The sequence below is a fragment of the Gekko japonicus genome, unplaced genomic scaffold (genome assembly GCF_001447785.1).
Source record: "Gekko japonicus isolate JY-2015 unplaced genomic scaffold, Gekko_japonicus_V1.1 scaffold683, whole genome shotgun sequence".
Lineage (NCBI taxonomy): Eukaryota > Metazoa > Chordata > Lepidosauria > Squamata > Gekkonidae > Gekko > Gekko japonicus.
The window spans coordinates 163,373-188,452 of record NW_015162499.1 but is presented as its reverse complement, the minus strand read 5'-3'; the positions used below and the strand labels follow the sequence as shown (position 1 = coordinate 188,452).

At 41.3% G+C, this 25,080-nt stretch overlaps 1 protein-coding gene across 2 annotated transcripts in view; it reads left to right on the top strand.

The window, feature by feature from the left end:
• Positions 1 to 25,080, top strand: part of LOC107106014 (nck-associated protein 1) — a 75,247-nt gene that overhangs the window by 8,604 nt on the left and 41,563 nt on the right. Inside the window, exons 2-6 of one of the 2 annotated variants that reach the window (XM_015406098.1) lie at positions 5,535 to 5,645; positions 14,607 to 14,693; positions 22,983 to 23,039; positions 24,563 to 24,705; positions 24,795 to 24,885. In XM_015406098.1, the coding sequence (XP_015261584.1) occupies positions 5,535 to 5,645; positions 14,607 to 14,693; positions 22,983 to 23,039; positions 24,563 to 24,705; positions 24,795 to 24,885 (489 nt within the window). Of the gene's footprint in view, positions 1 to 5,534; positions 5,646 to 14,600; positions 14,694 to 22,982; positions 23,040 to 24,562; positions 24,706 to 24,794; positions 24,886 to 25,080 lie in introns of both variants that reach the window. The other variant, XM_015406097.1, reaches the window with a different exon arrangement.

The window sequence follows — 25,080 nt, the reverse complement described above, 5'->3', positions numbered from 1 at the left end:
GAGGAGGGGAATGTGAGAAAGATCTGTGGTCATCAGTGCTTTCTGATGATGGAGCTCTGCATCCACCCCACTATGTTTTATATTAATTAACTGCAATGTCCAGCTTTTAGTGTAGCCATATCACCTTTCTGTTGCTGTCAAGTCACAGCTAACTTATGGCAACCCCCGGTGGTATTTTCAAGGCAAGAGACATTCAGGGGTGGTTTGCCATTGCCTGCCTCCATGCCACAATCCTGATATTCCTTGGTGGTCTCTCATCCAAATACCGACCAAGGCTGACCCTGCTTAGCTTCCAAGATCTGATGAGATTGGGCCAGCCTGGTCAAGGCAAATCACGTACGAACTGAGAGGAATGCTACTTTGCCCCCGGCACAATAGTGTCTGCACACGCTGGAGTAATAGTTTATCTGGATTGTGACATGCGGCCTCTTAGTTCTCCCCTGTATTTAAAATGTCAGCATTAAAAAAAAAAATCTTTGCCAGTTTGGGAGCTTTACAGGGCAATCTTAAGGACACTTTCTGGAGGGTAAATCCTACTGAGTAGGCCTGAGTACGATTCTGAGTAGACCTCTGGCCCTGGTGGTGACATGGCTTGGATTTCAAAGACTACATGGTAGTATTTCAGCAATGTTTAAATAATTCACTTCCTTCTTCTGCAGGCCACATTGGGATTTTCTTTTTCTTTCTTTTTTCTTTTTTTGCTTGAGTAGGCAATTATGGCATAACCTCCCCAGGGAGGTGTGCCTGCCCCCCTCACTTTCAGTCTTCAGGGAGCAGTTGAACACGGTTTTATTAAAGTAGCAATTTGATGTGGCTGTCGTCAATAGAGATTTTAAATTGTGGATTTTATGTATTTTGCTTTGTTTACATTGTAAACTGCCTTGAGTTCCATCATGTAGAAAGGTGGTTAATAAATGTGTTAAATAAATAAAATATATGAGTCACAACCTTCTACGTCCATGGAAATCAGTGGGTGGCAATTCTGCATCGTTAAATTTCTATTTTTCTTCATACTGCTGCAATTGCTGTCTCCTTTATATAGATAGTTGTCAGAGGTGTTAACAATTATTAATCGATGTAAAGTCTGTCTTGGCACTCCACTTCATACCCCTTTTATATGCTTTTTATGTGCATTCAAGAAAATTGTTTCCCTTCCTTAAATAAGCAAGTTCCACTGGACATAGAGAAATTGCCACATCTGCATTTTTATATAAAGATACCAGAGGCAAATATATGCCTTGCAAGCTTGTACTTAGGAAGCAGGGGCTATCTCATAAAAGGCAGGTGATGTGGCAGAGTTGGGGCCCTTCCTGGTAGGCTATTCACATTCTCTTGCCACCATTTTTAAATGACTGCAGAAGCAGTATTAACAAGCCTGCACCCCAGATATTTCATCCATATTTTCTGGAGTTCACCTTCCCAGTACCATTGACAGCTGTGAATTTCTGCAGGAGTATTGCCATTGTAAGAATGTCATGCATGTTTCCTGTCTTTTTTTTTTTTTTTTGGCATGTTTCCTGCATGTGAGAAGCTAGCATTGTCTGGAGAATATTCGGACATTTGATCTCTTCCCCTTATATTCTGAAGTTGTACACTCCTGGGAAGAATTGTACTGTGTGCTTTGGCTAAACAGTTGTCTCTTAATTGGTAGATAACTCCAACCGTGTTAGTGTCCTGGCTGTGTCTTATTGACACGGCTAAACTACACGTTACAGTGTGCTCAAATCTGCCATGAGGACTTTCAGACATACTGCTGCTGTAAGTTCCTGGTGGGAAATCCATTTAAAAGTGCCATAGGGGCCCAATTTGGATAGGAACTGCAGTGCAGGTGGAGTGCACTGCAATGGGGCACATAATGCCTCCCCCAGCACTGTTTTGACCCAGGAAAATGGCATGGGAGAGGGCAGGAGCAGTGATGGATTTGTGTATGTTTTAACATGTGGTTTGTTCCTTAGTGAGATCTGTTGAGAAAATGTAGCCAGAAATGGGAGATAACAGTTCCAGCATAGAAGAACCTAGGTCTTGGGATGCTTTTTAAGGTGATACCTGCTAATTAGCAGTTTTTCCTTATAATGTAGCCACTCTGTACATTTTTTGTTATGGTATTAGGAATGCCAGACTCCCCCCCCCCTCCTGGCTGTGCTTCCCCGATTTTGGGTGCTTCCCCCCAGTTACCCCCCCCCCCAATAGTCAAGAAGCTGGAAATAAACACAGAGTGCATTTGTCACCCAGAAGAGATGTAGGCACATTGGTAATGTTTGGGGGGGGGGGGATGATGCTCTGATTTTTGGGCAAAACTCTATGGTAGAAGCCAATTCTACCATAGAGGTTTTGCCCACAAACCAGAGCATCACCCCCAACGTGCCTACATCACTTCTGGGTGATGTAGGGATGTTGTGTTTATTTCTGGCTTCTTCCCTCCCCCTTCCCAGTGAGTTCACCTTCGTCCCCCCTGGCTGGTCCACTGGACCTGACAACCCTACATAGTACAGGGGAATTGTTTGTTAAATGTTTTAAGTTTTCAGGAAGATGTATGGAGTCATAGACTTTGATTTTTTTTTTCCTTTTGAAAGGTTGAACGTAAGTAATGGTGAAATGGTGAAGATTTAATGGTGTTTTTTTCCCCCACACGTTCTCTGATTATTTTGATGCTGTGTTCGGCAAATGTAATGAGAAACAAAGAAATGCATTAGCTTCATCTGGCTCAGAGGTTCAGTAGAACTAATTTTTATTTTTAAAGGAGGGATGAGAGTCTGTTCTGGAACCTTTGTAATGAAGTGATTTGAGCTTTCTTGAAAGGGCTTGTTTCCGGTGACTTTTAAATATACTGAGAAAAATGGTCATCAAGTGCTTGCTTCCTTCTAATTGTGAGGGTAACAGTCACTTTATGTTTGCAAGGGGCAGATTAAAACCTTTGATTTGGTCACCACAGGAACCCAGCAAATGATCAAGATGATGGGTTAGTCTGTCTGTAGGAGTAAAAAAGAGCAAGAGTCCAGTAGCATCTTACTACTTAGTAGCAGATACTAGCAGAAGCATCTGAAGAAGTGAGCGGTGACTCGTGAAAGCTCATACCCAGTGAATGAGTCACAGTCTAGAATGTTGGGACAAACAGACAAATAAAATTACATTAAACTTTTATTTCTACTTATTTGACTTTTATCCTGCCCTTCCTTCGACGGGTACATGAAGGGATCCCCCCCCCTTTATTTTCACAACCCTGCAAAGTAAAGTTATGCTGAGATAGATTGACTGGCCCAAGGTGACCCATTGAGCTTCATGGCCCAGTGTGGATTTGAGCCGGTGTCTCCATTGTCTCAGTAGGATGCTCTAAACCACTACACCACAGTGGCTGTATTCTGGTTGCTGTGGTCTGCTGTTCTCCATGTTTACTGGTGCACATATCGTTACTGTAATGTCATTAAAAATCATGGGCGGCCTAAGAATACTAGTCAACATATTTGGTCTTTTAAGAAAACTAGACATATTGACTAGCTGCTTAGAAAACCTTGCCTGATAACAGAGATCTCCGCAAAGTTCCTAGCCTTATAGCAAACTGTAAAGTCAGCCTTAGAATTATACCACAATGACTGTTCATTCGTTTGTTTTATTCTTGGCTACCATTTCTATTTCAGGTATGTAACATTTCCCTGATAGTTGCTCCACTGTCCTGAAAGTTGCATGTGTTGTCTGCTGTTAACGCCTGTCCTCACACCCCACCCCTTTGGCTCAGAATTATTGTTTGGGGAGCTGACCTGATGGGACATGTTTTACTCACCATACGAGTACCACGATATGTAATAGTGGTAGAACCTGTTAGAATGTTCACTGCTGTCCACTAGAAATAATAGCGAACTATATTATTATTTATTTATTTAGCTTTAACTTTGCCAAATAGTATTAGTTTGTATTCCTGAACGTTGTGCTTGTGGGAATTCAAGAAACTTTTGTTTATGTGTAATCTTCTCTCTTTTTGTTACAATGCTTCCCCAGCAAGGACAAGTATGGAAGGTTTGCAAAGCTTTTTCACCTTCCCTCTGCCCGCTTGCCCGCTTTCAGATCAGTCTCATACTCCATGACTTCTGTCTCTATAATCCACAGCCGTAGAAAAGTCGATAAATCGCCATCCTGGTTTTCCACTATGTTGTGTAGAAATGCATAGCATGTTACAGTTTGCATGAGACACAAATTCTCTATTCAGGGAGAATTTTGTACCTAAGAAGAGATACTAGCATGGAAATTAAATCGTTGCACAATATACTTCTAACTGGATAGCACTGGTGTTATATAACATCTATGGCAGTTCAACTCTGTTATTGGCCCAAGTTTGTCTGGGTTAGAGTTTTGCACTTTTCTTAGATGCTTCACTAGCTACCAGAGATTAATTTTATTAGGTCCCAGATTTTCCAAATTCTGTAGTGTACAGAATTTGTACAGTCATGCCATTTAACAGAATTTATCCCGTATCGGAGTAATTCTAAAGTCGATAAAAGTTCTCCGATCTGTCTTAATGCAGAGATGCTTAGCATTTAATTTGGGGCCAGATGCGGTCTATGGAGCCCCTCTGGTAGCCCACGAGTTTTTAACGCAGGCCCATTAGTGGTAATCTTGCCATACTTTGATGATTGCTCCACAGCGAATGTGGCCAAGCAAGCAACTCTATTCAGAAATGAGAGGCCATTTGACCCCTAGGAGCTTAGCCGATATGAAAACAGTGTATGGTCACTGGCCTGTTTCACCTCTAAAATGTCTGTTACGTGTACCAACAAGAGTTAGATTCTCCCCCTACCACATACCACACTGATATCAGCAGATCACAGAGCGATGAGATTGGACACCAGTACAGCTGAAGACCTGATTTCTGTGAGGAAAATAGCTCTCTGCGGGCCTGAGTATATTGAATGTGGCTCTGAGGTTAAAACAAGTTATGCCTAAATGATAATCTTTTAAAGGGGTAATTTACATAGTTCTACCTCAGTGGAACATTTGAACTTGACTGACCTTTTAGAAGGAGGTGCGTATGGATTGTTCAATGTCCTGGAGAGAAATTACAGAGAAGCTATGTTAACTACTGGTTGCTTGGTTCTTTCCTTCAGAAAAGAGACACAATAATTTAACAGCCCCAGCACTGTCGTCTTGAGATGATGTGATAGAGTTTTCTAACAGTTCATTAGCTTCACTAGCACATGGTGGGCATTAAAGGCGAACCTACCTACCTACCTCGCATGTTGGCTAGAAATAAAATACCTTCCTCTTCTTTTAAGATTGAACTTCCCCTTCACTGCTGTTCTGCACTAACTGCTTTGAAACTTCCACACATTTTTTTCCAGTAGGAGCATCTCTGTACTGTCTCCCATTGCATAGTCCAGCTCTGACAGTCCCTACTCATTTTTCACTCGTTCACTCAAAAGCTAAAGAAGTCTTCCTAGTTTCTGATTGCAGATTATTTTAAAATTTTGTGTGTGTACATATATAGATTATATTTGGTGATAAGAATATATTTTTAGGGGTGTTTTTTTCATTTTCCTCCCTAGGCATGTGGCGACCCAAAAGCAAAACCATCCTACCTTATAGACAAAAATCTGGAATCAGCTGTCAAATTCATTGTCAGAAAATTTCCAGCTGTCGAAACACGCAACAACAATGTAAGTAATGAAACAACTGTGTAATTATTTGGATGTGTTAAATAATTTATTACTCATGGCAGTTCTGCTGCCACATAGAAATATGGATCCCCATTAGCAGAACATAGTATTGAGCTTCACTGGTAGAATCTTAAGTGAAAGGCTGATCATACACCAGAAGCAACAGGACTCTAAGTGGCAGGTGTTACAGAAGTTCAGTTTTCCCCATGGATACTGGAATGACAGAAAAAGCTTCTCGTATCAGGCATCACTTTGCTTTAGAACTCTTTTAAAGGGTTAACAGCCCAACCCACTTTGATCATGTTAGGCAGTGCATGGGAGTGTTTCCGGACTCAAGTTTGCAGCACAAACGTTTGCCAGATGTTGAGTAGTAGGTAGAAAGTTGATTGCGTGTGAAAATGTACGCAAAGGGTATATCACGTAGTGAATCAGTGATGCAGACTGGTCATTATTAGCAGACATTTTTAGAACCACTCCTCAGTGGTAGTTCCTTTCAGGTATCTTTAGTGGAAAGCTTGGTATAACGTGGGGTTCTAGAGTGGATATGTTTGAGATCTACTCGCTTGGTCACTACTAAACTTAATTGCATCAGATCTGTTCCATTGTTCCTTTGAGTGCTATCAAATACTGTTAGCTTGATGAGACTGCTGACCATCAGAAATGTCTTAATGTGAACTTATCCTAAGATGCTTTCTAGGCATACCTCAGTGTATCGCCAGCCTGTGTTTTTGTGAGGAAAGCTGTGAGGTCAGCGTTTTGAGAATGAAAAGTGCTGCCTGTCTTTGCTGATAGATGAAAATGGCCACTTATTAGGAAATAGCTGCAGGTACGCTGACTGGGATGGCTCCCGGATAGTTTTCTAAACTGAAGGAGTTCCCATATTTGTGATGCTGCAGCTCCTGTTGAGAAGGTTATAGGTTAACCTAAGTGAATCCTTGATGCAATTTTCTTTTCTGTCCCTAGATTCAGTTGGTGTACCCAATGCCCTTTATATTGTCTTGTATGCTCTTTATTACATTGGGCACGTAGCATTTTAAGGCTTCTTATGACCGTAGCTGAATTCTGATGAGGGTGCAGAAAACACAGTGTAACCTGGCTCTCATCTCTCTATACTGGAAAATCAAGAGGAAGATATTCTTACATGTTTGTTTTTCTTCTCAGAGGTAGAAAGGGGAGGCAGGTAATGGGCTTATGTATTTCATGCATGCCGTAGTTTGCATGAGTGCTTGAGAATTCCAATTTCCAGCACACTTAATTCGCTTCATTTATTTTCGAGTGTTCTTCCATTTTCCCCTCTGCCGTCTCTTATTTGTCAGTATCTAGTGCTTTATTTCAGCATTACTAACCACCAAATCTCAATAGCGCCAACAGATACAATTTTAAAGATAGATTTAAAAAAACACGTAGATAATAACCTCCATCTCCAGTATTATGTATGTATATATGTAATACTTTGCAAGTACTATAATTCAGTTCCAAAGGGATGCGGTTTCTAAATTTTGTACATTAAAATATTATTAATTTTAGTAGGGGGTTTGCCTTTTTGGGGGGTCATTTGCCTTAGTATTTCTAAACAGATGGGTATTGCTGCAGGGTTTTTTTCTTTTAAGGTGAAACTGCTAAAATACAAACACATGAAAATAATTGCCATGTGAAAGAAATAGTTCTGAGATATTCCACACTGCTAAAACTTCTTTCAAGGGAAGTTTTGATATAAATAAAAGTTTGCTTTCCAAAATCACTGTTATTCCTTTTTACATTATCTATTCTCTGCGAGTTATATATTCAAGTATACCAACGGTTGGGTTATTAAAATTTAAATTAGACAGTTAAATAGTTGTACACTTCTGGAACTGATAGGACATTTTCTTCCTTCAGAGGTGTGCAGGAAAATCTTCTGGTTTCCTGCACACCTTTCTGCAACTACAGCAGAACTTTGTTATGGAATATAAACGCATAGGTTGAAGCAGCTTTCCCTTTGGCTACCTTGGTAGAAAGATGGTGGAGGGAAAGAACTAAATTACATGATCAGGCATTTACTGCAATTCTGAATCCCATATCTCCTTTTCAGACGTCTGCCAGAAGCTATGTGCGTAACTCTTCCCATCAACCATCACCTTCTGTTTACCAGTGGTGACTCGCTATTTTTTTGCTTTTCTCGTAATACACTTGTTCAAAGACTATTTGAACAGGAATCCTATTTACCCCATTTGTACCCCCCAGTAAAAATTAAAACTTTTTAATAGAACTTAAATAACTGAGGTCTCCCACAATAGGATGCCTACTTTGCTTTCCTCATTAGGATGGAGTCACCCAGAAGCTTCGTTGCTTGTTTGTCTAGAAACCAGCAAAGATTCCTGCAGCGGATGGTAGTAAGAGCCACGATCGGCAGCAGAAGGAAGACTGGTTGGGAGTAGAGGGCGGGACCATGTAGTTTTCACTGCTGGTATAGCTGTCAATACACAAACTTCTTCAGATCATGGCCATAAATCTCAACATTTGTCCTTCTGGTGTAGAAAAGAAATAATCTTGTTTTCAATTTAAAATGGTAAGGAAAATGAAGCATTTTTTTAAAAAAAGTGACAGTACTTTTCCACTTCATTTGTTTTTTAAAGTGACAGTACTTTTCCACTTCATTTGTGCTGCTCTGTGTGTCTCAGTGGCATAATGCCTTTTTGTGTAGACTCAGTTTTGGTGGACTATGAAGTCATGAGAATGCTTCTGAATAAAATTAATCTTGATAAAGCCTACGGCAAACAGTTTAAATTATCATTGTGGCTAGGGAAATCGTCTTTGCTTAGCCTTTCTATATCGTTCACTGCTGTTAGCTGTTGAATGTTGTTTTTTTACTTTTAAAAGCTCCCCCCCATATTTGTAATAGAAGAACTAATCTTCTTAGCATTTGTAATGTTTACCGTTAGCAGTCTCTTCTGTTGCTTCTTGATTTTGCTTCTTATTAGAAAATCTGGTATGATGGTTTAGGAGTTCACCCTCTAGTGTTTGGTCAGTGAGACCAGGAATAATACCTGTGTCTTAACTTGAATTGAATTATACTCTTGTTAACAGCTGTGGAAATAACATTTTTAGCTGTTTTTGGACTTTTAGAACATGCTAAATGTGGTAAAGGCAGGTATCAGAATTGCAGTGGTAGGCACTGCCTTCAATCTGTGTGCCTGTTTCTTTGGAGGTCTGAACAGAAGATGTGCAGGTCTCTAATCATGTGGGGAAAGTCCTACACAATATCAGTATATGCATATGGCCTCTGTACAGACCTTCCAATGAATGCATATGGATTGGAAGTTCAGAGATCGAATGTCTGTGATTCTACCTAATTATAATAATCCAAGTCAGAGTATGAAAAAATTAAAACTAGAAAGTTACAACTTTATGAAGCAACGGAAGAGGTATACGTTTGGCTGAAACCTTCCTGGGTTCAGTGCTGGTATTTGAAGCCATTTCTCTAAATTTAGCATCAGTTTTCTAGAAGGGATACATACTATTTCTACAGAAGTAAAGTTGCAATTGTTCTTATTTGAAAGAGGAACAATTTTCGTGTGGCGAAAATATTGCTCAGGGGACGGGGATAGCTGCTAAATGACCACAATTTAGTTCAGGAATAAGCAGTTTAAGAGTTTTCTTGGTCTAGGATGTCACAGAGTCAATACGGTATCTATACTGTTCTAGTACTTCCTTATTAAAGAAATCTATCCTTATTAAAGATCCTTCTCATCCATAAGAAGTCATATAAAAGTCTGAAATGTGATGACTTAGGCAGTTAAGAGTATGGACCAATCTGGAACACAAAGATCCAGTCTTTGCTTTACTACCCTTGAACTGGATAAATCTGTCACCTCAAGGAATGTTAAGGTTTTTTTCTGGCGACATATAACTTGTAACTTAGTGTTATGGGTTGGATCCTATAGCTGTATTCCACTAATGGTGGTACCTTCCCCTGATGCAGAGCGTGCCGATGAAGTTAGCACCATTAGCGGAACAGGTCTGTGGGATGGAGTCCAATTTCCTTTTAAAGAAATTGCCGACAAATTTCTTGTGGCTATTGCTGGTTTTCAGAACCGTAGTGCTCTCAGATTATTGTATACGTCATGATAAATCTTCATCCACCCATCCTTGAGTTCAGAGTTCAGGATCCAAATGGATGCTTAGACTTGCATAAGGGCTTGCATTACCCAGTAGCATTTTTTAAAAGTTTAAGATTTGACCAGTCAAAGGCCTGGTCAGTAATGAAACAGGGAGAGTGTTATGTAAATTACAAATACTGCTGCTTTCTTTAGTCCAGGGGTTTCCAACCTTTTTGAGAGTCTGTGGGCACCTTTGATGCTGCAGGAGGTGAGGCCAACCATGAAATAGCTGTCACAGGTGCAGAGCCCCCCCCCCACACCCACACACAGAGGAACCCCAACTGCAGAGGGGTGGGGGGGTTAATTTAAAAATACACTGGGAAAGAGGAATGAATGAAGAAAGAGAATAAAACCAGGGCTGTGGTGGCAGCTACTGCTGAAACAACATCTTTTAAATCTGCATAGCCAATCAGATCTCCAGTGGCCAGGCAGAAGCCTTTCTCGGCAAGCGCCCCACCTGACCCCAACACTTGCTGGGCAGCAACAAAGGTGTCAGCGGGTGCCATCGTGCCCACAGGTGCCACGCTGGAGACCCCTCCCACTGCAAGTGAAGTGGATTAAGCGATAATTTTAATTTCCTGGACATTTGTGTTCTGTGCCATTGTGATAGCTCTTTCTGTATGTGTCAGCTCCCACGCATCATGCGTTAAGTGTAAAGCTTGTTCACCTATATTCATCGTGCATATAATATAAAATGATCAGGTTTATATGCTTAAGAGCCTGTGTGAATAGTCTCTGCTTGTACATCCTTCTGACCACCCTCTGGCAGGGTGGGGAACTGTATAAACGTGGCCTGCTCATTTACACGCAAAGCCCCAGTTCTTGTGGTATGTATACATGGTTGAAAAGACATGCGGCTTCCTTGAGTGCATTGTGTGTTCCAGGGTCATGCATAAACCAGCCCTGTGTTTTCTTTCCTAAAACACAGATTCTCCAGTCACTAGAGACTGGGCTGTGTGGAGAGATTGTACGTGAGGGAGACCTTGCTCCTGTGTGTGAGAGGTATTATTCATGTATGTGTAATCCTGACTCTGTCAAAGCTCGGGGAGCCAGGGCTCTCACTCCTGCTGCTAGTACCAAAGAGCTCCCATGAATCAGTAAAAGAGGTAGGGTGCCCACCAATGCTCCCTCTAAGCTGTGGAGTCTTGTGAGCAAAAATTCTACTCTGTGAGCTACTGGCATCAAAGTTGCGAGTGAGCGATCTGGCTACTGCATTAAATAGTTTGCTCTGGAGCTATCCTTCCTGAGCTAAGACAAAAATGCGTGAGCCGGAGGCTAAAAAACTGTGAGCTAGCTCACACTAACTCAGCTTACAGGGAACACTGGTGCCCACTTAAAAACATCCTTGATTTAATGGACTATCTGACCACAAGTCAAATAGCAGTCAATTGGCAATAGCTGATCGGCATCCTGCCACTGTTTCTCTGCTTTGAACAGTTGACTTGTGACATATCCCAAGTACTTTTGAATCTCACTACAGTTTTAAAAACAGTGTGTCTTACAGCCTAGCAGTGTTAAGTGCCCTTAGAATCATAAAGCTGCCTTCATGGTTCTTTGGATACTAGTTTATTAAAAACCAATGTGTCCACAGCTGCCATTCTTTCTCTGTAACCGGACAAATTGTCAGCAAATTGAGTATGGCGGATACTGTGAGCTTTGTAACCCATTTCGAAGGAGTGGTCTTGAAGCATGCCTGGTTTTAATGTCCTCCAGCTTAAAGCATTGTTAGTACTGGGATGCATAATGATTGGCATTGGTAGATGGCATAGGTAAATCTCTTTTTTGAACTTGAATTCACTTGATCCTGATATTTACCGGTACCCACTCCTAAGTAAGTAAAGGATGGAGGGGGAGGGAAAAATAACCAGTTCATCAACTAAAATTGGCAGAAAGCACAGCTTTAATTTACTGGGTTTTTCCTTCCATAGTTTTATAGCTGTATGTACCTGGCACTGAACGTGGTAAAACTTTTTATCATTTGTCCTTAATTAGCTTGAAAATAATTTCTTTGCTAAAGAGCGAACAGTTTCCCAGTACCCAAGTTTTCAGCTTTTGTATGGTTTAGGATTCAAAACAAAGAAGGCCTTCACTAGATTGCATTGTGTAAGTCAGTTCATCCATAACTCACTTAATTGCTCTTTAATTCCTAAAATAAAAATAGACTGGAGGGTTTTTGCTTATATGAGGATTTACAGTGTGGGTTTTCAGTGTAGAAAAGAGCGATACCTAATTCTGTTTTAAATCCACTTGGTAATAGTTGCACCCAGTGCTGACACCACATGGGCTTGAGGAGGCAGCATTTTAGCATAAAATGTGAACTAGTGTCACTGCCACAGGATAGGACCAGCCTAACAATTGGAGGCTTTTAAGGTTCACTTTCTGACATCCTTTTGATGCCCTGGTATTCAATAGTGGTAAAAATCCTATCAATAGCTATTGATTGAATTTTTATTCCTACTTTCCATTCATCAGAACGGTACTTTTGATGCTTTCCTGAATCAGAATTTGTGCATGTATGATTTAAGATATATGAAGTATGTCAGGAGAGATTTACTTTGCTGTATATGAAAGAGGATTACTATATATAGATAGATAGATAGATAGATAGAGTCTGAGAGATGTTATATGCACCTTGCTATACCTGAGCCCCATAAATTTTTCTTTGTGTCCTACCTACAGTTTTCTTCCAGTTCCCACAAAAGTGGCATTGCGGTTAGTGTTCTGTTGCTGACACCATTCCCATGGATCCTTTGAACAATATATGCTCTTTTGAAGAGTCAGTGGCCTGGATCTGACAGTGTGCAGGTGGAAATGTAAAATGACGTAATGCAGTTCCGCTTGCATGGGATCTTCTGCAATACCTGCCGTTTCCCTGTATCTTATAGTGCCCAGAGATGGCTCACAAAGTACCTTGTGCAAGCAGAAAAAGAGCTCAAGATAGGTTGGGTTTCGCATAGTAAAAGGAGCAAGCACAAGGGGTTTTTTTTCCGCACTCTTTACTTGCGCAAGGACCCTAGTGCCTGGGGAAATCTTCCAGTGGATCCCAGCCTATGGCTGGGTTTCGCATAGTAAAAGGAGCCAGCACAAGGGGTTTTTTTTCCGCGCACTCTACTTGCGCGAGGACCCTAGTGCCTGTGGAAATCTTCCAGTGGATCCCAGCCTATGGTATTGCACAAGCAATTCATCCTGAAAGGCCTACAGTCAAAGTTTAGGAAAAGAGAAGATTCAGAACAAACTTACGTTTTCTAGTCTGAACAGCCAATTACACTTCAGCTTGTTTTGTCCAGAAATATTCTGGCTAGTGTTTTGAGTTCAGTGAAGGTGCTGTATAAAACTATGCAAGGTAGAAATTGAGGAGCCAAGCAGCACAAAATGGGGGGGGGGGGGGACTGGATTTATGTATTTTTTTACAGAAAGGATTGGATGTTCTATGTAGTTACAGATAAGATTGCCTTTTGTGAGCCAGGTGGATCTTTAAGTCCATTTATGTGATGCCAGTGGTGATTGTTCTGATTGATGTGATAAGGAGGGGTTTACTCTTAAATGCATGATATCTATTGACCTTGACTGTTTCTAACTAATGTATACATAGTTTATTTCGGTATGTAACCAGCATAAGTTTTGTGAGCCTTAATGAAATGGTTCTAAAACATTTTGCACATTGAAAAGTGTTAACAGTTTTAATTCACAATGTTATAGAAAGTTAAAGGAAGATGTTCTTTTTCTCCGCTACTCTTTGAATAACTTGTTCTCTTTTTTCTGTTCTACTGAGTTGTTTGCATTCTGCAGAAATTAGTCATCTGAGCATTGCTGAAAAATATAGAGTGAAAATCTACCTTTCTGTCCCCTAAAAATTTCTTGTATTCATGTTTCTCTCTCTTCCATTTCCTCACCAGTGTCTTAACACGCTAGCCTCCTGCTTTTTTTCCTCATCTTTGTTTCTTTTGTTGCTTGTGTTTAATGTATATTGTGTTGTATGGAACTGGTTGAAGAACCGTTACTGTATTTTATGTTTGTATCTACATTTTATTTTGCATGCTTAACGTGGCTTTACCTGGATATTCTTTTTGGTAAGTTCTGAATTTTAAAAGCATATTGTTTTTTCCGTAGTAAAATCTGTAAGCTCTCCTGTCACTTCTTTTTCCCACCTCAAGAAATCTGTCCTTGTTTTCATCATGCTGATTTGTGCTCATAGAACTGTTTTGCTTTGGCTAATTATTCGTATAACTAATATTTTCAGTAGTTTTTCATTTTACCTCTGGCTCTTCTAACTTTGGCACTAATGCATACTAACTAGCTGATAGCCAGCAGTTAATAACAACAGTTAGTTGTCAGGCATGGGCACAGCCCACACTGCCCACCCCCAGTGTACCCTGAGGGATTGCACAAGATTTGAAGGAGCCCTCCTTCTCTGCTCGTGTAGACAGACAGGTGTGTGCAGTAGTCATTGCTGGCTAGTTGGCTTGCTTCCTGCTTTGCTAGACCAGAACCTGAATCAGAGAGGGAGGTCTGGAAAGGAAAACATAGAGGGTGCCAACCTTCTCTTCGGTGCTGGCACCCATGGTAGGAAGCAAGTACGACTTCTGGGGTTCTGCTGGGAGGGAACTCATCCCATTATTATTTTTTTTTGAAAAAAGAACCCAGCTATGGGAGCATTGTGGTATTAGGGAAACGTAGTCAGTGTCTGATCGTAGTAAGATGTGTGGGGAACCTGATTTGCCAGCTGCTTGCAAGTAAGATAACTTTGCCTTTTTAAAGTTAACACGTTTGCTTCTAAGAGCTGTATAGTATATGTGTGTGTGTGTTTCATTTACAGCAACAGCTCGCTCAACTGCAGAAGGAAAAATCAGAGATTCTGAAGAATCTGGCTTTATATTACTTCACGTTTGTTGATGTTATGGAATTTAAGGTAAGGAACCCCCCAAGTGCAGAGTAGCCGTTCTTGCAGAGTGGGATGGGGATGTCACAAGGAGTTCCCATCAAGTGCCAATCAGTGCATGAAATGAAAAGCCTTGCAGCTCGAGTGGTGGTGTCTCTTTCAAAACCAGCTGCCTTCTGTGCTCAAATGGTTAATCAGGGTTGCCACTTTCTGGAAGGTCAGGGAAGGGGATATTGGTCAGGGAAATAGGTCAAAGGTCAGGGAAAATATGATTAAGCTGTACTTTTGTCGGGCATAGTGTTGAAATGCCGCTGCAAGAGAACAGTATGTTTTTGTGGTACTTGGAGTAGAGAAGTAGCAGAATAAAAATGTAACAATACAGATGTATTCTGTATGAAAATGTTTTGAAAATGTTTGTTGGCTGATGATTGTCAACAGTAAAACAGGATAAAATGAACTTGTATGAGATAGCATTATTTTATGGAGAAGCTGACAGGCTTCTTCCAACTTTTTTGTGTTCAATAAATTGGAATCAGTTTCAGTTGATTTGAATATAGGGATATTTTGACAGGTCAGCAAATTGTGCGTTATTTCTTCTAATAATACTGCTTTCAAGTGAAAAGGTGGAAACTCTCCCAAACAGTTTTTAAAGACAAGTAATGATACTCATAGGAATAGATTAAATATACCGAATATGTAAACACATACAGCAAAAGAATGTAATGCGCATCATAAAGTCACGCAAACCACAGATAGTGCCCCAATAGTAATGCTCCCTCTAAGCTGTGGAGTTTTGTGAGCAAAAATTCTACTTTGTGACCTACTGCCATTAAAGATGTGAGCAAGTGATTTGGCTACTGCATAAATTAGTTTGCTCTGGAGCCATCCCTTCCTGAGCTAAGGCAAAAATGTGTGAGCTGGAGGCTAAAAAACCGTGAGCTAGCCCACACTAACTCAGCTTAGAGGGAACACTGCCCAACAGTATCTTATGTAATATTAAGACCATTTCAAAGAAAATCCTTCATCAAATGATATAGTGAGTTAAGGTAGGTACAGTGACTATGCACACATCAAAATGCTGTTTTGTATTAAGTGGAGTCCCTCTTAGCAAATTCACCACCCAGTGGTATCAAATCTAGCAGGCAAAAAAACTGGATGGATTAGAGAGAAAAGCAGACTATGCACTGCGGGAGTCCCTTGAGGCCACTGCAATGGCCATTGGGGCAGCAGCTAACTCTGCCTTAATCTCTAGAACAGCCATTGTCTGGGCCCAGAAGCTTGTCCAACTCACTCCCAGCAACAACCAGGGGACAATAGAGGGCGCCAACCGCATTCTCAAGTAGGTCACCTTTCTAGTGGATGAGTGCATGCTGCTCCATGGCCAGGTGCACCCTATGGTTTCACTCATAGCAAGTGGATCCCCATTGAAAGCCCATAGTAGTAGCCACTCCAGGCTGGAAGGCTGTTTGGGGACTGTCTTAACAAGATCCCACTGGAAACTAAAAATAATAACAGGACCATGCCCAAGAGTCCATGGACGGATGATAGGAAATCCTTTCCATCTCATTCCTTTCATTTCCATCACACCTGATTCTGGATTATACCAGATCAAAGGAGCGCCCAGGGTCAAGCTCCTGAAGCCTGTTTTAAGAGGGCCCCCACACGAATAAATCATGCCAGCTTCAGTCCTGCAGTCCTACAACAAGCCTAATCAGCTGGCCAAGCAAAGAAACCACGATGCCAAAGACATTCCTGTGTGTGGCTGGCTTTAGGAATTCCATCCCTTGTTTTTCTCAGTGCCCAAGAGAAATGGGGACTGGAGAGCCATTCTCGACCTGAAGTATATGAACAGGTCATTTCCATGTGGAGACCCTGTGATCCATCAGACCTCCACCTGTCTCACGGAAGCCTGCTTATGCGGTCTCATCCTTCTAGGACATCACAGGTTTCTCCAGTTTGCCTCCAGTTTAGGGTTCTTCCCTTGGGCCGAGCATCAGCTCCTTGGGTCTTATCCAAGGTCCTTGTAGCCCTAGTGACCCTGATCTGACAGCAAAGAAACTAAATCCATCCTTATCTGATGACATTCTGATCTGTTCTCCCACTTGGGAGATAGCATTCAGGGACACCCTCAGAACCATCAGCTCCTGGAAATCCATGGTTTCATTTTAAACAAGGAAAAGAGCAGTCTTACTTGTTGCAAGGTCTACAACACTTTGTTAGGCACATGCCAGAATATGCTGTACACATACCTGTCCCACCCCTGCTGGACAAGGCTTCCAGGATTTTGAGTTTGGCCAAAAGACCTGACCAAAGCCAAGACTACCCATCTGATGTCCCTGGCACACATCCAGGGCCTAATACCTTCCTGCATAGGGATAGTTCCATGGGCCTGATTACCTGCTGGACCACTTCAGTGGTTCCTCTGGCTCTGTCAGCTAGAGATACTGCAAAGGAGCAACATATCCCCAAACCTAAAATGGCTCAGAGCATAGTCTGGTGGTCTGACCCTACAACTGAGACAGGACCAATCCTATGGCTCGGGCCACATCTTGAAACTTTTCAGACCGTGAGTCTCTCTGGTTGGGCAGCATCACTGCTCAGCTCTGCATCCCAAGGCATGTGGACATAAAAGGAAAAGGTGATGGACATCAACGGCTTGAAACTCAGAGTCATTGGGGACTTTGTTGCCAGGTGGAAGCCCTCACCACAATCGCGCATACTCATCAGGACAGGTGATTTTTCATCCAGGCCCATATCTAGTGGGGTGGGGGGCTCTAGGTCATCCCCTACATGCAGAGTACCAACTCATCCCTTTTTTGGGCCATGAAACACCTATGGTCCATCTCAGCGGAACACATCCAGAGACTCCTGAATTCCCAGGCAGACGTACTGAGCTGACAGATCATCAACAAAAGCAAATGGTCCATCAAATGGGAGATCTTCCTGCTAATTGCAGCTTGAGTTAGAATGCTGGAAGTGGATATTTGATTTGGCATCCAGTTATCAGTCACTCAGATTTATCTCTAGATCCTGTTCCCTCAGTCAGAATGAGCGGATGCTCTAATCTCTCCATGGCTCAAGGGCCTCTGCCTCTCCCAGTGACCCCAAGCTCTGTGGAAGGTACATCAGGAGCAGATGGAGGTGATCTTTGTGGCTCCTGATTGTCCTTGCAGGCCATGGTTTCCATCCTTGGTGGAACTCTTAACTTCAGGCCCCCTGGGAGATTTCCATCAGCCCAGACATAGAATCATAGAGTTGGAAGGGACTGCCAAGGTCATCTAATCCAACCCCCTACACAATGCAGGAAATTCACAAATACCTCCCCCCACACACACACACACCCCAGTGACCCCTGTTCCATGCCCATTCTCTATATGACATATTGCAGCATGGGCCAGTTTGGCACCCAGATCCAGAGTGGCTCCCTCTGACCATGTGGCTCTTGAAAGGAATGGGTTCCTGAACCTCAGCTACTCAGAGGTTGCAAAGACCATTGCGGCTTCCAAGAGGGCCTCCATAAAGTGCATCTGCAGTACTACATGGGAAAGAACCTTTTTGAGGTGGTGCCAGTGCAAGCATGTCAGCTTCCTCAACCCTGGCCTGGGCCATCGGTTAGAGGGTGTTCATAAAAAACTACAAATGTCCACACTTCGTTGCCAGGTGGAAGCCCTCACCACAATCCTACCTTATGTAGCTGGCATCTCTTAACTAGACATCCTCCTATCTTCTGCTTTCTCCAAGGGATTGCGCAGATGAACCCTGCTGTGGCCTTCATGGAGACTGTCTATAGTTCTTTTGGCTCTCACTAATCCTCCTTTCAAGTTCTTAAGGGAGGTTCCCCCTAAAATGGCTGTGCATAAAAACCCTTTTTTTCTACAGTAGTGATTTCATCTAGAAGGGTGTTGAAACTGGGAGCCTTGTCAGACAGAAAAGGCTTTCATGTCTTCCACAAGGACAAAGTGGTGCTTGGGTCAGATCCCACCTTTATCGCCCAGATGAACTCAACTTTTCACAGGACTCAGGAGATTCACCTCCCTCCCTTCTTCCCACGTCCTAGTCACCCCAAGGGGAGATCGGACCCTCAGAATCTCCCTCCAATGTACAGAATCCCTCAGAAAGGTGGACTCTCTTTTAATTTTGTTAGCAGCCCCAAATAAGGGAAGATCATGTCCAGATCGACCATCAGCTACGCCATTCAGCAGTGCATCTCCCATGCCTACAAGGCAAACGACATTCCAGTTCTAGCAGGGATCATGGTTCACGGAGTGAGAAGTGCAGCCACTACCGTAGGCTTCTATCATCAAGCCTGAGTAGAGGACATGTGCAAGACGGCAACATAGTCTTCGGTCTTGACCTTTGTCCGACACTACAAACTTAATTCCTTCTTCTCAGCTGACACTGCCTTTGCGCATAGAGCGCTGCAGGATTCTCAGTTCCCACTCGTCACTGGGACACTGCGGCTGGAAGTCCCATTCCAAGATGCCCTCCTCCTCAGAGCAAGAGCAGAACCTTGGATACTCACCATGAAGGTTCCTTCTGCTCTGAGGTTAGAAGGGTATCCTTTCCCACCAAAAACAAAAACACCCCCAGAAAGAATGGAAGAATATCTGCAAAAGCGGGATCCTGAGTTTGACCAATCCTTTGTGATCAAGTTACAGGGGAAGGTGCCTGCTGGTCCTAATCCTTCTTTAACCGCACTCACATCTGTTCTCTGATTATCATCTGTTATGCTTCTAATGGTACTTGTTCTGGTTGTTGTTTTATCTCTATTCTGTTCCTTCCTGCTCCTGGGATCGTTAGCTAGTGAAGTAGCCAAACTGAGCCAGGGCGACTCCCATCAGGGAGACAGGAAGCTGAAGAGTTTAGTCATGCCTCTCTGAGCAATTGGTGGGAATCACCCATTCCATGAAGCCCTCCTAACCTCAGAGCAGAAGGAACCCTCATGGTGAGTATCCAGCGTTCCATTTCCACAGTGCACTGTGTCAAGTAGAGTTTGCAAATGGGGTTGTCTGCTCCTGCCAAAATTTACAGAGAACAAGCTCTGGCTCCCTGACCCCTCCCGAACATGAAGCTTGCTGATGAGCTTGTCTGCTTCTGCTAAATTGCAGAAATGGTCTGCAAACATTCAAGCTTCATCTTCTTCCTTGCCACTGATCTGCTAATTATACATTCTGGAATCCAGAAAGTTCCAGCCCCAGAAAGTACCTACTTGCCAGACAGGTAGGCGAGTGCCTCTGTGAAAGGCTACATTGGGAACTACATTTTAAAGATGGCTTTTAAAGAGGATAGTTTTTGGTATGCAATGACTGGCTGTCAGACTTCATGCAGACTTCATTCCATGGCTGTCATCAGTTACTGAAGACAAATACCAATGTGATTTTAAAGCGTGCTACAAAACTTTTGAGCTAAGTAATACGGGGGTTAGCTGGATAATTTCAGGCACAAGGACCATTCTACCAGAAGAACCTGAAAATTAAATCAAGTCACCAGTCCACTACAGTGTGTTTTGGTGCAAAAGTCAAGTACAAGTTTAGGTAGTAAAAGCACTGAGGAAAAAGAGAGAAGCTCTGAAAGCACTGGAAAATATGTTCATGGTGATGAAAAACGCAAAGAACTACCTGCTTCACAAACCAGTATGCCTGTGGGCTTTGCAGCTAGTGATGATGTCATTTAACTCTTACAACAACATCAATGAGTTATTACGAGTGTTTTCAGATAAGCCAAATAGCCAACATTTTCATCTTGGAAAAACAAAAGCAATGTATGTTGTAGTTTTTTTCTTGGCGCCATACTTCTCTGATATTCTACTGAAACAGTGCTAGATTCTTGTTATCCGTTTGGATGAAGCTTTGAATAAGGTGATTCAAAAGGGTCAGATGGATTTAGCGGTTCATTTTTGGGATGAATCCTGCCAAAAGTTTCCACATGGCATCTGACCAGTGTGTTCCCTCAAACTTCTACTGCTGGAGACCTTCTTCAGAAGTTCCAAGAAGGCATGTCTTCTTTACCAGTTGCAAAATTAGTACAAGTAGTTATGGATGGGCCAGATGTAAATCACCTTTTTTCCTGACAAATCTGAAAGAATAAATGAAAACCAACCCCGACTAGAAAGGAAAAGAAAATGGATTGATTGACCTTGAGACATGTAGCCTTCATGTTGTCCATGGGTCTTTTAAAACTGGAATTCATGCAGTGAAATGGGACATGAATTTAGTGTTGCACAACATGTGTTATTTGTTCAAAGATTACCCAGCTAGGCAGGCATTATACACTGCTGTGATGGGAAGTGCACAATTTCGCCAGAAGTTTTGCTCTTCTAGGTGGTTGGAGAATATTATGTCTTGGTAGGGTGATCACCGTTTTTGACAATGTAGACAAGCATGTGGAAGAAGCAAAGATTCCTGACGGTAAACATGCAGGGTGATAAAACCTGCAATGCAAAATCCACTCATGAAGTGTGGAATGACTTAAAAACTGTCACTGGAGATCATGAGCTATTTCTATAAAGGTTTCAGAGCCAAAAGCTGTTGGCGCCTTTTCTTTTTCTGTGAAGAGCATCATGAGCTAATCAGGAAACTAATGACTCATTGTATAAAACCAGAAAAGTTGCAGAAATTGCCATCTGGTTTACAGTCGTTAACAATTGACATGAAACTGACTGAAATGTAGCTTGATAGAAACAAGGTCAAAATTGGCTTTGCAGCAAAGAAGCTCTTAAAAGAAATTAAACTTAAGTGATCATCAAGTGGCTGAGAAAAAATGGTTGAGAAGAAGTCATTTGAAGTTCAGAATGGTACTTGGCTTATCAGTGTCAGATCCTACTGTCATGATAACACAAACCAAATGTTAGAGCTGCAAAATAGGGACTTTGCTTGAACTGCTGCATGCAGCAGATTGAATCAATGGCACAACAGCTGAAAAATCAAAGCAACAATATACTGCTTTAACCACAGTGAATTCAAGGCTCAGTTTCAAGCATAGATGATAAAACAAGATGATGAAGTTGGATTGAACACCTTTTATGATGGTATTTTGATGGCCAACAACAACTTCTTAGACCTGTGGAATGTAGTCAAGATATCAAGATATCCTGTCTCTTGGTAGTGCTTTAGTTGAAAGTAGATTTTCAGTTAATAAGTCAATATAATAGAGAATTTGCATGGTGAAATTGCTGTCTGTCTTCGCCAGGTTTATAATGCTGTCATGAGTTCTGGAGCATTTGAATCTGTTGAAATTGGTAGGAGTGTGTTGCAGTTGGTCAGGCATACTCACACACGACACAAAAAGTACTTATTTATTTCTTCATATTTATAGCCCACCATTCCCACAGGCAGGCTCAGGGCAGGTAACAACATTTCAACAGTACAATAAATAAATAAAAAATATGAAAACACCATCATATACATTAAAATGGTGGTCACAACACAAGACCAGAAAATTCACTGGTTGCGAGAGGTTCCCTGGTAACATATGAACATACTTGGAGGTTAAACACCATAAGCAACAAGAAGGAACTCTGAAAAAAAGGAGAAACTTGGGGGAGAAATTAATGCTTAAAAAGACTGAGAAAAAGAAGCCAAAATGGAAGGAACAATGGATGATAAACTGAAAAGTGCATTGCAAGACAAAATGAGAAAACTGTAGAAGCGATAGCTGTATATTGTTGTTTAATCTTTTCTAAAATAAAATTTGTACTCTGATTTCTACCTTGATTTTTAATTGTAGTTTTAGAACTAAGTTTCATATTGTGGCTTTATTTAAGCCATTAAAAAAAAATCATTGAAATTTGTTTTATATAATTTTTGGGATAGTTTTAAAAATGTTCAATCATTTGTTAATGTTCAGAGATTACACGTGTTGAAGCTCCATCTTTGTGTAATTTTTAGTGCCCTTTCAAAGCAGATGCGTTCAGTTAATGATCAATGTTTAAATTTTTTTATTATTTGGGTATTTATAGTCCACCTTTTTTGCTGGGACCCAAGAAGTTCATATTGCAGCTCTTATACTGACAAATTTTTTTTGCATTTCAGAGCATGTGTAGTTTTAAACTGTTTAGTAAAACCTTTGCTTAATGTAAATGTAACCTATGAATTTTTAAAGGGGGTTATTTTTGAATACAAGTCAGGAATATCAAGAAAAGGCGGGGGAAGTCAGGGAAATGGAAAATAAAAATTCAGTGGCAACCCTGTTAATCCTAGCACACATACGTGCATTTCTGCAAAATCTTGCTGACTAATACAGTCTAAAATTTCATAAAGGATTGTAAGATGAAGATTCTAGCAAGTGATTTGATTTTCCGTTTCTCTTTTTATTTCAAAGGACCATGTCTGTGAACTGCTGAACACTATTGATGTTTGCCAAGTCTTCTTTGATATTGTAAGTCTGTGAAGATTCTGTTGAAGGATTAATCGTGCAATCCTAGGCAGAGTAACTTTAGTCTAAACTCACATTTTGGTGAGTTTAGATTGGAGTAACTGTACATAGGATTTGTTCTGTAAAGGAAATGTAAAAGCAGCTCTTAAGTACACTGATGAAGTGGACACTTTCAGATTTAGCTTTGCCATTGTGTTAGGCTAAAGCAGACATAAGACCTAAACTCCAGTTAAGAGAGTGAGGGTAGACAGGGTTGCATCCCTCCCTGGCCCAGTAATTTCTTCCCTTCCGTTTTTATCTTTAAGACATGCACTAGCATGCATCCTAACTGCAATAAATGTCAATTTGGTTCCTTGGTTCACTAGAATTTTTGTTCAAGATTTGAAGATGGTTAAGGAATCCTAGTTAGCCATAACTGCAGTTAATGCGGTTGTAGGATTCCTTAATTATGGTTAAGATTTGGAGAGGAAGGGGGATTTGTTAAGGGAAGGAAACACATAATCCTGTCTTGCATCCAGTGTAGTAATTGTAGTTAGTAACACAGAAACATAGAGCTGGAAGAGATCCCGAGGTTCATCTGCTCCAACCCTTGCACAATGTGGGAAATTCAAAGCTACTTGGAGATGGCTATCGTATCGCTTCTCAGCCATCTCCTCTCCAAATCCTCAACCTTTCCTCATAGGACGTTCCTCATAGGCCCCTCACCATTTTCACTGATCTCCCTGGGACATGTTCCAGCTTATTAACATCCTTCTTAAACTGGGATGAACAAAACTGAGCACAGTACTCCAAGTGAAATCTAGCCAGAGCGGAGTAGAATGATACTATCACTTTGTGTGATCTGGACACTATGCTTCTTTCGATGCAGCCCAAAATTGCATTTGCCTTTTACCACATTACATTGCTGACTCATGTTCAGTGTATGGTCTACTAAGACTCTTAGATCAGTTAAGAGAATGAGGGCAGGCGGGGTTCGTGCCTCCCTGACACAGCAATTTTTCCCTCCTGTTTTTATCTTTAAGGCATGCACTAGCATGCATCCTAACTGCAATACCAAACCTAAATTGGTAATACTTGGAAGGGTCTCAGAAAGATACATTTAATCTGCTATGCATACTTATATCCCCTCAGAAAACACTACCGCAAGTATGTTTAATATATGAAGACTGTTAAAGATGCTTCCAAGTGTTTAAAATGTGTCAGCATTCCCTGTCAAATGGTTCAGAACTGTTCAGATGAGTAAGAAACGATAATCTGAAAGTTGATGCTTTATTTGTTTATGTATTTATTTCATTTATACCTTACCTTTTAATGGGGACCCAAAATGGCTTATATCATTCTCCTCCATTTTATCTTCACAACTACCCTGTGAGGTAGGTTAGGCTGAGAGTGTATGGCCAGCCCAAGGTCACCAAATGAGCTCTCAGAATGGTTACGTAATATTAGTTTCATCATTCAGTTGAAATCATGGGAAACATGCTGTGGATAACACTAAAGTATAAAACCTGTTTGTTTTGTATTTCTAGACTGTAAACTTTGATTTAACAAAGAACTACCTAGATTTAATTATAACCTACACAACACTAATGATATTGCTGTCTCGAATTGAAGAACGGAAAGCAATCATAGGATTGTACAACTATGCGCATGAAATGACGCATGGAGCAAGGTAAAAATGTACTGCATGGAGGTAGCCTTTTGGGATTGGGGGCATGTTTCATAACCTCTTCCTTTCATCACATTTCTTGCTGTCTTTAGTGACAGGGAATATCCGCGTCTTGGCCAGATGATTGTGGATTATGAGAATCCTTTGAAGAAGATGATGGAGGAATTTGTACCGCACAGTAAAGTACGTGTGAAGCTTTCTTTTCGTTTTGCTGAGTACAGGCTGAGCATCTTATATTCCATTTTTCAACACAGAATTCAAATTGTTCAGTGAGCACATTTGTGTGAAAAGGCAAAAGTTTTCTTCCTTTCCCCTCTTGACAAATGTTTTGAGTATTCAATCTAATACTAGTATGGGTATTTATTATAAGGTAACACT